General features: G+C 33.0%; 2 protein-coding genes across 5 annotated transcripts in view; one reads left to right on the top strand and one right to left on the bottom strand.

Annotated features, from left to right (window-relative positions):
* The window catches only part of LOC149897740 (myrosinase 1-like), a 412,925-nt gene that overhangs the window by 154,335 nt on the left and 246,202 nt on the right, over positions 1 to 12,388 (bottom strand). The window lies entirely within an intron of this gene.
* The window catches only part of LOC149897752 (uncharacterized), a 175,573-nt gene that overhangs the window by 136,464 nt on the left and 26,721 nt on the right, over positions 1 to 12,388 (top strand). For both annotated transcript variants that reach the window (XM_090116324.1, XM_090116325.1), the window contains 3 exons: positions 5,617 to 6,000; positions 11,094 to 11,179; positions 11,741 to 11,915. In XM_090116324.1, the coding sequence (XP_089972450.1) occupies positions 5,617 to 6,000; positions 11,094 to 11,179; positions 11,741 to 11,915 (645 nt within the window). The remainder of the gene's footprint in view (positions 1 to 5,616; positions 6,001 to 11,093; positions 11,180 to 11,740; positions 11,916 to 12,388) is intronic.

Here is a 12,388-nt window from a genome sequence, read left to right as displayed (position 1 = left end):
ATATATCCATAAATCCAACAAACGTGTGTTGTTCTATGAAAAATATACTTAATCTAAGTTAATGTATTTCTATTTTTCATCGTCTAATATTTAGTATATTTTCGACTCTATAAAAGTATCTATGAATATATTTACCTAACAATATATTAATATAAAATCGGAAGGAACAGAAAACAATAGATTCGTATCATCAGAATCAACAAATAAAGGCTTAAACGTTTGTTTTCGCAATATAAATAGAAACATTATTGTGTGTTGAATAAGGATAATAGGAACTACGATAATCTGGTTGAAATTTGACTCTCATTCTATCGAATCTTACCCGCAATTGAATCAACATACTTATTACGATGAATTACACATTTGATAAATCTGTATTGTAAGATGTAAACAATGATGTACGTAGTAGTATCATTGTATGATGAGATCCATACTAATATTATAAATGCGAAAGTAACTCTGTCTGTCTGTTACTCAATCACGCCTTAACCGAACCAATTTTCATGAAATTAGGTATAGAGATATTTTGATACCCGAGAAAGGACATAGGATAGGTTTTATCCCGGAAATCCTACGGGAACGGGTTTTTCTTTTAAAACGCGGGCGAAGCCGCGGGCGGAAAGCTAGTATGTCTATATATTAAAGTATTTTTATTAATAAACACTAAAATACGTAATGATAAAAATAAACCAGATTTTAGCTATGTTAAACACACGTATATTATAAAAACATTTTTAATCATGTGGAAGTAGAGATGCGCAAAAGATAAGTTGATGAAATACCTATATTGGGATAACAATCAAGATATTTTTAATTTTTATAACTGTTGCCTAAGATTTTTACTTAGTTTTGATTTACAACTTATTCCAGACATTCCTGCATACGCATTTCCTTTCATTAAAATATGCCTTTTGTACATTTACTGAACTAGTACTATATTAATACTTATCTATAAATCTCAAGAAATAACTGCTTCTGGCCAAGAAGATATGAATCCACGTGTAATATTCGTGGTGCAAGATTTCTGATGCGAGCAAAACCTTTCTTTGCGACGAGGTGAAAAGTCGACAACTGCTAGTGATGTGTGATTTTTATCGATATTATTTTTATAGTGAGCTAGTCGATGTTTGCTCGCAATGATTTCTTGGGTGTAGTTTTAAACTAAGACGGTTATGTGAATTTCTTGTGAATACCGCCTCGTAATAAAAAAATGAAAATGTTTAGCTAGTATAAAATATTTGGATTTACAGCCATAGAAAACCTAATTCAGAGAATAGGTACATCTTTTACAGCGCAATTTATTGGGGTATTTTTCACGACAAAGTAAAGTTTAAAAAAGGAAAAAGCTAAATCACATTTGAGCGATATAGACTATATATATACTAATTTATATCAAAAGTTCAAAGCTAGTCCTAAACATTATGGCGGCAAACGAACATAATCTGTTTAAAAGTCTGTTTTTAAAGTTCAAATTTAGGTTTTAAAGGCCTAATTCAAACGTGACATCAAAGGCACATCACTATTGAAAAGGCAAGTGTAACGCGCCCCCTGGGGCGAAGCCCGGGGCCTCACTAATTTATTCAACAGTGTCTCAACTCGTGCTCGCGTTTGTAATTTGTGAGAAAATGTTTTAGTTTTGTCATGCCCTTTTTTTAATCGTTCGTGGGTTGTGATTTTTCAGGATGTTTGTGTTGTTGAAATGTACCTATTAAATATACGCTGAAATTGGGCGTTTTGGAGATTGAAAATATTAAATATCCCAGTATTTTTTCCAAATTATAAAAAAAATATACTTAGTAAAACTTGAAACACATTTTAAACTCTCGGGGTCACCAATAATCAGGCCAGTTAACTCTTGTTGTTCCTTTTTTTACAAGCTTATTTGTTCTTCGTTTATTTAATTCAATAATTTTGTAATAGCTTCATACTAAAACGAAGTGCCAAATGCATTTCTATGAAATTTGGCAGCAGTCTAACTTCCAGAACTCTCTACTTAAGAAGAGGTTTCCGCTAATTCAATCTAAATAATAGTATTTATTCGCTTATCGCCTTTACTTGGCGACATAAATCTTATTTCATCAGGTAATTAGGTTACATTTAATAACAACAACGTAGATTTATAGGCACACAATTTAACCTCCAGAACCAGATAAAATCCAAGCGAACCCGCGGGTAACACTAACAATCAATCGAGAAACCCACTCAAACAGATTCCTTTCATGTATCACTCGCATCCGTGGCCATAATATATCATCTCATTTGCTCACGAGGGTTTTATTGTACGAAAATGTCAAGTAATGTCAGTTTTTTTGGTAACAAATGATGCAGTGACTGAATCTGGCCATTAGAGATCAGAAAGGGTTATGGTATGTTTGTGGTTAATTTTGTATGTTTTCTTGAAATATTTGTAGGGAAATAATAAGCGCGAAGGGACTTGTAGTTTTGCATACACTGATCACGAAAAAAATACTTAAACAACAAAATTACGTCCAAAAATTTTTGCTAATTTTTTCCTGAAAATCCATGTTTTCTTCTCTAGCTTCGCGCAGCCGGCATATACCGCTTCTCTAATGTGAGCATTTTGTCTATGAAAACATAATCTTAAACGATAGCTCACGTGCGGGTGGCAAAGTTGGGCGGGTTGCTTGTTATGGGTATACGCATAGTTTTAAGAATTCTTCTATTTGAAAAAAAAATGCGTCTGGAATTTTATAAGTATTGTTTACGTACTCAACTATAACTTCCTTTGAGCTTAGTATACCAACAGTGGGACACCCTGTATATTAATATATGTACTTATTAATCGCTATTAATGGCCATTAATTGCCAGTTTCACAAGTAGAGACGACATTGTTCAGTATGAATTTAAATAAATAAAATGATGAAAAGTATGTGAAAATTATCACTTAATAATGAAAATATTAGATAACAAGTGTTAAATAGGCAATATCAGTAAGCCTTAAAACTGGCCTTTAACAATTTCAAAAAAGAATATAAAGATTTAATCATGTGATTTTTTCCCTACTTATATAAGTACGTTGCGTATATTATAACCCGGCGCGGCGAATGATGATCCCTATGACACTGACAGTTACTCTCAAGAGACAAACTTGTAATGGCGTCACCATTAAATTAGAAACGTATTGGAGGCGTCTAAAAATGGCATTTATTAATTTTTACGTAGCTTTATGCCATAACAATGATATTCTGTTGGAATTATAACAATTCTTAACATTTACGAGAAATTACATCAATTTGACTTTGCGTTTACGTCCTACAAAATTTACATCGTTGGCATTTATCGACTTGTGCGGAAAGTATCGATAAACAAATTTCGATAATGGGAACGAGTTCACATTTTTTCCATGCTTAAGCTTTAGTTCATTCACTATTGAATGGAACAGAAGATCGCAGCACAATTAATTAATTAATTACCGTTGGCGTTAATTTACTTACCTATGATAATATAAGTTTTTTAGACAAATTAAATGGGGGCTTCCATTTTCACGATAAAATAATATACACTATGTTAAACGGGTTAAAAATTACGTGAAAATGATAAGGCGCATTTTTATGTTTTGGAAAACTTTCGTTTTACTTACCTACTTAATCTATGCTAAAAAACTTAAATTAATACAACAACAACATAAAAGACGTTAAAAATTCATTTTATAATATTTGTAAAAACCGACGTGGCTGAATGCAAACCACGCCTTCGCCTATAAAGTAGTAAGGTATCGACACGACCCATCATACGAGCAATCACTAAGACGAACTGTCATAGGGATCATCATTCGCCGCTATAAAGGCTTTGTCAGATAGGACGCGTATTTTAGCGCTGCGTAGTAGCGCTGCAGCGTCCTGTTTTAACGTCGCGCGAGGCTTCGTCAAACAGAACGCTTTAGCGCGCGTTAGGACACAATAATTGATATTATTAAAGCTGCATGTTGTTTACATAATTATTACTTACGAACAAAACAAGGTACAGCGATATTAACTCCGGAGTCGGAAGAATTTTTTACTTACCAGTTTCATTAATTTCTTCTCCGATTTGTGCCCACAATTTTGCCTTCATTGATATATCTTTATAGTTTATATGAACTATCCTTCGTAATATATATTTTCTAACCAATTCTATCAAATTTTCGGTCATTATGCAGTATTTTATTATTATTTTACGTCTATTAACGCCGACGCTAAAATAAAATTTGTAAAAAAATACAACACCCGACGTTAAAGCGTCCTAACGCCGCGACAGAGCGTTGCGTACTGCTAGCGCCGGCGCTCTGTTTGACGGTATTCTACGATGGTAGTAGAACACATCTTAGCGTCATATCGCGGCGTCAACTTAACGCTCTGACGCGCGCTAAGTACGCGTCCTGTCTGACAAAGCCTTAAAGTAGATAATCAATGACGTTAGTAGTCATGGTAACAACCGGATAGTCGCCATGGTAACGGAATTTATTAATTCGGCAATATCAAAGTCACTGAATGAGCTAATTAAATGAAACAATATTACAGGAATTCCTGTAAAGGCAATTACATTTAAATCCCGATGAAATCAATCTCGGCATTTCTTCAGAAATTCGATATAGGAAATAATGTGAAAGAAAAATCGGTCAAGTGCGAGACGAACTCGCCTGCTAAGGGTTTCATACATATCAAATAAGCAGAACACAGATAATACAGAAAAAATAAAAAAAATTGGTCACCCATCCAAGTTATGATCGTGCCAACCGTTGCTTAACCACTATATTTAATTATTTGGTTTTATAGTATTATCATAATATTATCACAGTATTACAATATTATTTCCTACAGTAAGGAATCGCCTTTGATGTCGCGCGATGCCGCCGCCAGCGTAGGTACTTACGCTGCCACACGAAAATACGCTAGGGTTGCAACAAATGGAAAATAAAACAATTGTGATTATTAATATTATGATGAAATCATTTATTCATATTTCATATGTACATTCAAAATAATTGCGATCTGATCTGATGTAATTATACAGATATTGCACTGCTAAATATTATTTACGTGGACACTTTATTTTTGGATGTTCTTAATTGTATATTATAACATTTAACTAAGTAATGCATTCGCATTGGGATGTACAATCTGATTAGGAAATAATGAGGACAACATATACATAGCTTTGATTTTAATTCAACAGATACAATTAATACAATCTTTCTGAAATATTGTTTCCTTCTGGGATTTCGTAGATTTACATCCGTAAACGGAACAGTTTGTGCGCGCCATAATAGAATATGTAAGTACCTATGTATAATAAAATTATTACACGAAAAATACGACTGCGTCGTCCTTTCGCGATAGGTAAAGCAATCTCAGCGTGTTTGCTTTACGCGGCCCGCGTCGCCCGACCCCCGCCAGTTCCCCTCCGTTTCTCTGCACAAGTACATTCGTCGCACTACTGTAGGAAATATGGTAATACTGTGATATTATTCTTAAAATGGTCTTGATGGACAACACGGTAACAATAGACAGACGGACAGACAGCGAAGTTTCAGTAGTAGGATCCCGTTTTACCCTTTGAGTACGGAACCCTACAATACAAGATAATTGAAGTAAACATATCTTCTTTTGTTCCAGCGTGTTGCTGCATTCAAGGCACCTCCAACACAGCTGATTATGACAGTACTGACAAGAGATTAAACACAATGAAGACGCAACATAGGACCAATGTAAATAATACTTTAATTAATTCTAAATACGATGAAATTTATACAGATAATGTTTTAGAGCACAATTTAAATATACATAAGCGTAATATAGAGAGGTTTGAGAGAGAGAAGAATAGTGGTTTCGATATCTATGTGCCAAGGCGGAGGGTTAAAAGGGAAGATGAACCAGACCCTAGGTGTGAAACCTTTATGTTCAGTAATAAGGACCAGAAGTATATATCGCACCCGTACGGTGGAGACAGCAAGAACAACTATTATTATAGTAATTTGAACTGCGTCACTGTTATAAGTGGTAAGTTGTTTCATATTTATTATGTAGGAGATTTAGGACTTGGAAATTTTGCTATTTATTGAGTAATTACCGTGTACTGACGTCTTTAACAGACACAATAACTCTGTTTATATTAAACAAGCGAAATAATAATATCATCGTAAGTTGTTTGTAAGGTTTGTCTATACTGACCTGTCAAAAATTATTAACTCTGTATGTGTATCTGTTATATGACAAGAACTTTCCTCCCAAAAAAAATTAAAAAAAAAAAACAAAAATCGAATTATTTCCTTACATGCTAATATTACAACTCCCTTTTTACATCACCGCCGTAGTATAGCGTACTAAGGTAGCGTAGGTAAAAACATGTCGTTACCTATTACATAATATTATTATGTCTTTATGAGCATGTATATTTGAGTCTTATTTCTTAAAATAATTAACAAGACTGCCGCTGCGACTTGAAGCACGTGATTAAAGTCGGTAGCTTAAAGCAATAGGCGGTTCATTTTGAATGTGTAGTATTAGGGTTGCCAAAAATGAAAATAACGTGAAGTAATTGAAATAAAATATGAACATTTTTGAGAAATTAAACAAAAACCCATATCAATGGAAGAAAGGGGCTTAATGTGGCTATAATTATAATTAAAAATGAGTATGACAAGATCAACTCATTCTTAACAAGTATAGAGCAAAGAGCACAAATACCATCTCGATGACAAATACCAACTTTTCTCTGTCCGTTGTACTTATAGGTTTCTAAAAAACATATACTTTTTGTAACTTTACAGTAAATTAAAAGCTACTGTAGATAATGAAGAGATAAGTGGAATAATGTTATTTTCATTTTCATTAATACTAAGTACTTCAGGTTGGTGCCAACCCTAATGAATTCAAGATTCATATATACGTAAATTTCATTTGAGGCCGCAGTGTAGAACTAAGATTCGCTATGGGATTGTTAATAGTTTGGTATAATGGAAATGTTTTCTCTAAACATAAGTAACCTAGTTTGGATATTATATTCGTATTGAGGTGATCATTGCTTGGGTGGGTAGAAAACAATATAAGAAATAGTAATTGTATGTAATTTTTATAGGATTAAAATTTAAAAGAATTATCAAATTATGATTAAAGTTAATTTTGCAATACAAAACTGGTTATTCATAGATAGTAAAAATCTATGATAAGAATAGATATTCGAGGATACAAAGCGGCATTTTTTTTTTCAAATTTCTGTTAAAACAGAAGTTTTTAAACAGTGAAAAACAGTGAAAAGCGTTTCGAGAGAATTTGAAAAACACACTTTTCTATTCCCATGAAAACCTCTATATTCCAACCTGTCAAACATTTGACGTGAAACGAAACTAAACAATGGTCCGTTTAACTTAGTATGATAGCTGATAAAAATTTGAAAAACTGGCATAAAAAAGCCTACCTGAGCTTAGCCAGAGCGAATAGTCACATAAAAATATAACATACTAGCTTTCCACCCGCGGCCTCGCCCGCGTTTTCAAAGAAAAACCCGCCTAGTTCCTGTTCCCGTGGGATTTCCGGGATACAAATTATCCTATGTGTTAATCCAAGTTACCCTCTATATGTGTGCTAAATTTCATTGTAATCGGTTCAGTAGTATTTGCGTGAAAGAGTACCAAACATACACATACACATCCATCCTCACAAAATTCCGCATTTATAATATTTTTAGTAAGTAGGACAAAATATAAAAATATTAAATTATCTACGTAATCCTTGTATTTAATCATGTAACAAGTGAACCTCTATTGATTAAATAAATATAATCAGTATAATAAACTAAATTAAAATAATCAAATCTATACTAATATTATAAAGCTGAAGAGTTTGTTTGTTTGCACGCGCTAATCTCGGGAACTACTGGTCCGATTTGAAAAATTCTTTCGGTGTTAGATAGCCCATTCATCAAGGAAGGCTATAGGCTATATAATATCATCTCGCTAAGACCAACAGGAGCGGAGCACTGCGGGTAAAACCGCGGAGCACAGCTAATAACGAAATGAAATCTGCAAAATGATTGCTGACTAAATTACCAGTCGTACCTTCACCCGTGACGCTATATTCAAGACACCACTGTACCTTTCGGACCATCACTAATAAATAAAACTTTAATTAATTATTGTTTCTCAACTAAAAGGAATCGTTCTAACATTTAATGAGACTGTCCTGACAAAAAGAAGGCGACAAAAGTGTTTTTAATTAAAAGTATTAGCTTAAAAAAGATAAACTCTATCTTGTTTTCAAACTATTGCAATTAATTAGACCGATCTCAAGGTTATATCGTTGTCTGTCTGTATATTTGTAAGTCTTTGGAACTTTAGTTTAGACTAGCCACTAGCAACGGCTCTACTTGGACCAAATGGGATACCAAAAATATGTAGATTACTTTTGAATGATGTAACTATTTACTGGTTAAATAATTTTTATAACACTTTTTCATATTACAAACAAATAGGAAATAAAATATCGCATCGTTTCTTCTCAAAATTTGATAATTACTGAATCGTATAGTACCTATTAAATATTATAGTTATAATATGCATTTTAATAGTTATAAAGAATTTTCTGGAAATTAATATACCACTATTAAGGAGATGCTCGTATTAAATACGTGTGAACACTTAGGATAATTTTCATGTATTATCCAATAAAGCGAGATGCGAACAAACATATTTTAATGCTACAGAAAATACCACAGATTATACGCACAATTTCGTTAATCCCCACTATAATATAATACATAATATGTTATCAATATTATGGCTCTTATATGAACGAGCTTTTCAATTATGTTACGTTAAGTATCACCGTTTTCTTTTTTGATACAGAAAGAAGCCTATCACCTTTCGCTACCGATGTCTGTAATAATATCCAGAGTCGTTCTGTAGTTTAGAAGAAAACACAAATAAACAGACAGACAGAGATAATTTCCAATTTATAAAAATAGTAGGTACATAAGTAATTACATGCGATCAATATGTAAAGCTGTCAGTTTTTATAATCTGTAGAAAGTCCTAAATTGTTCTTCTATCCTTCAAAAGTTACAAAAAATAAAGTTAAACATTGATGAATGACATTCAAATTCAACTAACAAATTACCTAATGTTTGGCGCCAATAAATTTACCATCATAAAATAATAAAGCGAACAAAATGGCGACATTATTGATATTCTTCGCAATAAATCACAGCACAACTTGAAAAGGACTAAGGAAACGTCTCAGGAAGTTTCGTGCATCTATCATTATTGTATTATTTATGAAACATCCAAAACCGATACATCATTTTCGACTGCGTCTCGGCGGAATTAAACTTGTGGAAATCGATTGGCTCTGTTTAAAGTTGCTCTGTGTAACAATTAGGGCTGTTGCTTTTGTTTATTATGTTACAATGGAAGTTCTTATTTATTTATTAATTCGATGCTCTACATATTTTAATATCTTAAAATTATTTATTCACTCTTCTAGTATACAGTAAAAAATAGTGAATGTAAATTCTATTATCTCTAAAGTATCTACGTAAGCAAAAAGTTTGAGTGTAAAGCAATAAAAAACTGAAACTATTCCAATAAATGATTTAACTATTGTTCGCGGAAATTCTCGCATATTCTAGATGAATTCATTAATGGGAATCGATGAAGTTTGATAGGAATATGGCGGTTCATACCTGCACTTGGATGATATCAATTACTTAGTGAACATTTTAAATATTATTATATTACCATATTAATAACTAGCGGTCCGCCCCGGCTTCGCCCGTGGTACATATTTCGCAATAAAAGGTAGCCTATGTTCTTTCTCAGGGTCTAAAGATTATCTGTGCCAAATTTCATCAAAATCGGTCCAGTAGTTTATGAGCCTATTCATTAAAATCAAACAAACAAAGTTTTCCTCTTTATAATATTAGTGTAGACAATACTTCTAACATCCTATACTTATAAAAACACAAAATTTTGTGAGAATTTATGTATGGATGTTTGTTATCTGACGTTTCAAAACGGCTGATTGGAAATGTATGATATTTCGCAAAAAAGATAAATTGAAATCCAAATTGGTAATTAGGTTCTATAAGGATACGCAGGCAGATAGTGTATGAAATTAAATACACATAGAAAAATAACTATGGGTCATTCTAAAGCTATTAAATCAATATAAAATAATATTAATTTTCCAAAATTGGCAACCCTTTTTTTTTTTTTTTCAAGTGGGGAAATCTTGCCTAAGATACCCACGGCTCCCGGGGAAGGAGCCGTGGGTTATGTCGGATTCCTACCGACTAAAACCCCACCGTGTACCAACGCGCTGCTTTAGACGGGATGCGGGTACACATTCGCAATCTTCCGCATGTCCCGCCCAGCAGTTGCCCGTTTCCAGGCCCTCCGCCACTTGCCCGTTTCCAGGCCCTCCACCAAATGCCCACCCCGGGGCGGCGCAAGCTGTAAAAATTGGCAACCCTATTATTACTGAATAGAGTCAATATTAACACGGGTGTACGAACACTATTTCGTGTACATTTAACGTCGTAATTATATAATTGTTTACAATGTAAACCGTAAAGCACTTTACATAAGCGATATTAGTGTACATTATTATGTAAATATATTACTAGGGAAGCTTTTGTGCATCTGTTGTTAATTAATATATTTAATCTATAAACTTGTTATACGAACTTTCTTATAATTCTGTACGATTTTAATAGTGAAATGTTTGTATCTGTTCATCTAAAATTTTGGCACAATTCTTCAAATTATTACTAGATACCTACTACTTATTGCAAATTACTGCAAACATAATATGAACATATTTCACTTTTTTACCTTCTCCAAATGTTTGCCTGGCAGAGCTCTTTGCTTAGTTATAAGGCCGCCAAACAAAATGCAAGCAGAATCAAAATGCTACACCATTCTTGTAGCGTTTTGTTTCTGCTATGAATGTTCAATAAATTATAAAGTGCAATAAAATAAATAAAAACAGTATTATAACTGTAACTACGACACTAAAAGATATGTTATTGTATGATTAATGAATTTTTGAAGTTTATTTGTACAACGTTTTATTTGAAATCGATTCTTTTGTTTCAGCCGACGAGGGTAAAGTGGTGGAATTAACGTTTGTCGATATGTTTCACATCGAATACCATTCTGAGTGCAGCTATGATTTTTTAGAAGTGAGTATACTAATGTTTTAAGTATGTATGGATTTTGTAAGTTTAAAAGACCATATTTTTAGATAGAATTTATACTTAAAAAATTGGTTGTCTGTAAAGTCGGTTTACTGACGATAGAGAACGTGACAACGTCCGATTGTGCTTCTTTGTGGCTCGTTCCGCGCTCTCGCTTGCACTTCAAGCCTTACATGGAACGCCGCAGAGCGAGGTTACGCCGCATGAGTCATGTTTTTTCGTGCGTGCAGCCGGCTCTATCGAATTATAAGACGTTGTCACGTCAAAATTTATACTTACAACAAATGGACAAAATTAAATGTATAAAAAAAATCTTTAATAAACATTTAATAAGCGCTATTTTGAATCGTTAATATTAACCAACGAAATATTATACAATTGTATTAATTGATTCTGTTTTAAGAATCCTTCTGTAAAACAAACTCTAACTATGCCTAACGAAAGAAACCTAAAGTAATTGTGTTTCATTTACACTCGCGATAACATAATTTAATTATTAACCATAATCAAAATACATCGTTTTATATCAACTCCATATAATTGCAGATTCGTGACGGCCTTAAAGGCTACGCCAAACTGATAGACAAGGTATGTGGCGAAGCGTTTCCAAGGCAAATACGGACCACTGGGCCAAACGCCTGGCTGAAGTTCCACTCTGATGATACTATAGAGTATGAAGGCTTCAGGATAAGCATCAACTTCATTGAGTTAAGTACTAGTGGTAAGTTGATATTTTGGTCATTATTGACAGGTAAAAAAGGATTTTTTCGTCGTATCTTTTAAAAAGTTGTTCAAATAATATTGAATAGAAGTGTCGTAGGAGGTAAGATAGTTGTAAAAAGTTCATAAATACGATGTTTAAATTATTGTTGTATCACTTTGATTATAGTTAACTTTGGAATATGATGAAAATTGACGTAAGAACCTGCCTATTTCTCTCTCTGTGTCTTTTTCTGATTACCTTCTTCTGCAAATAGTGCTCTATATCGCCCTACGTTTGGTAGAAATTCTTATTAGATTTCAAGCCAAAAAGCTTATTTAAAAGCTCATTGTATATTAGTCCTATTTATTTCTTGGTGAATTTTAATTACGAATTAATTGTTTATAAATATTCACTTCTCCAGTTTTTTTTTTTTATTTAATTTATTTACATCCATACTTAATATTATAAATGCGAAAGTAACTCTGTCTGTC

This window comes from Colias eurytheme, chromosome 25, assembly GCF_061535395.1.
Source record: "Colias eurytheme isolate Ceu_HAF_F1 chromosome 25, ilColEury1 Martin Lab GWU primary, whole genome shotgun sequence".
Taxonomy (NCBI): Eukaryota; Metazoa; Arthropoda; class Insecta; order Lepidoptera; family Pieridae; genus Colias; species Colias eurytheme.
Note: the sequence above shows the minus strand (reverse complement) of the source record. Positions and strands in the feature narration are given on the sequence as shown.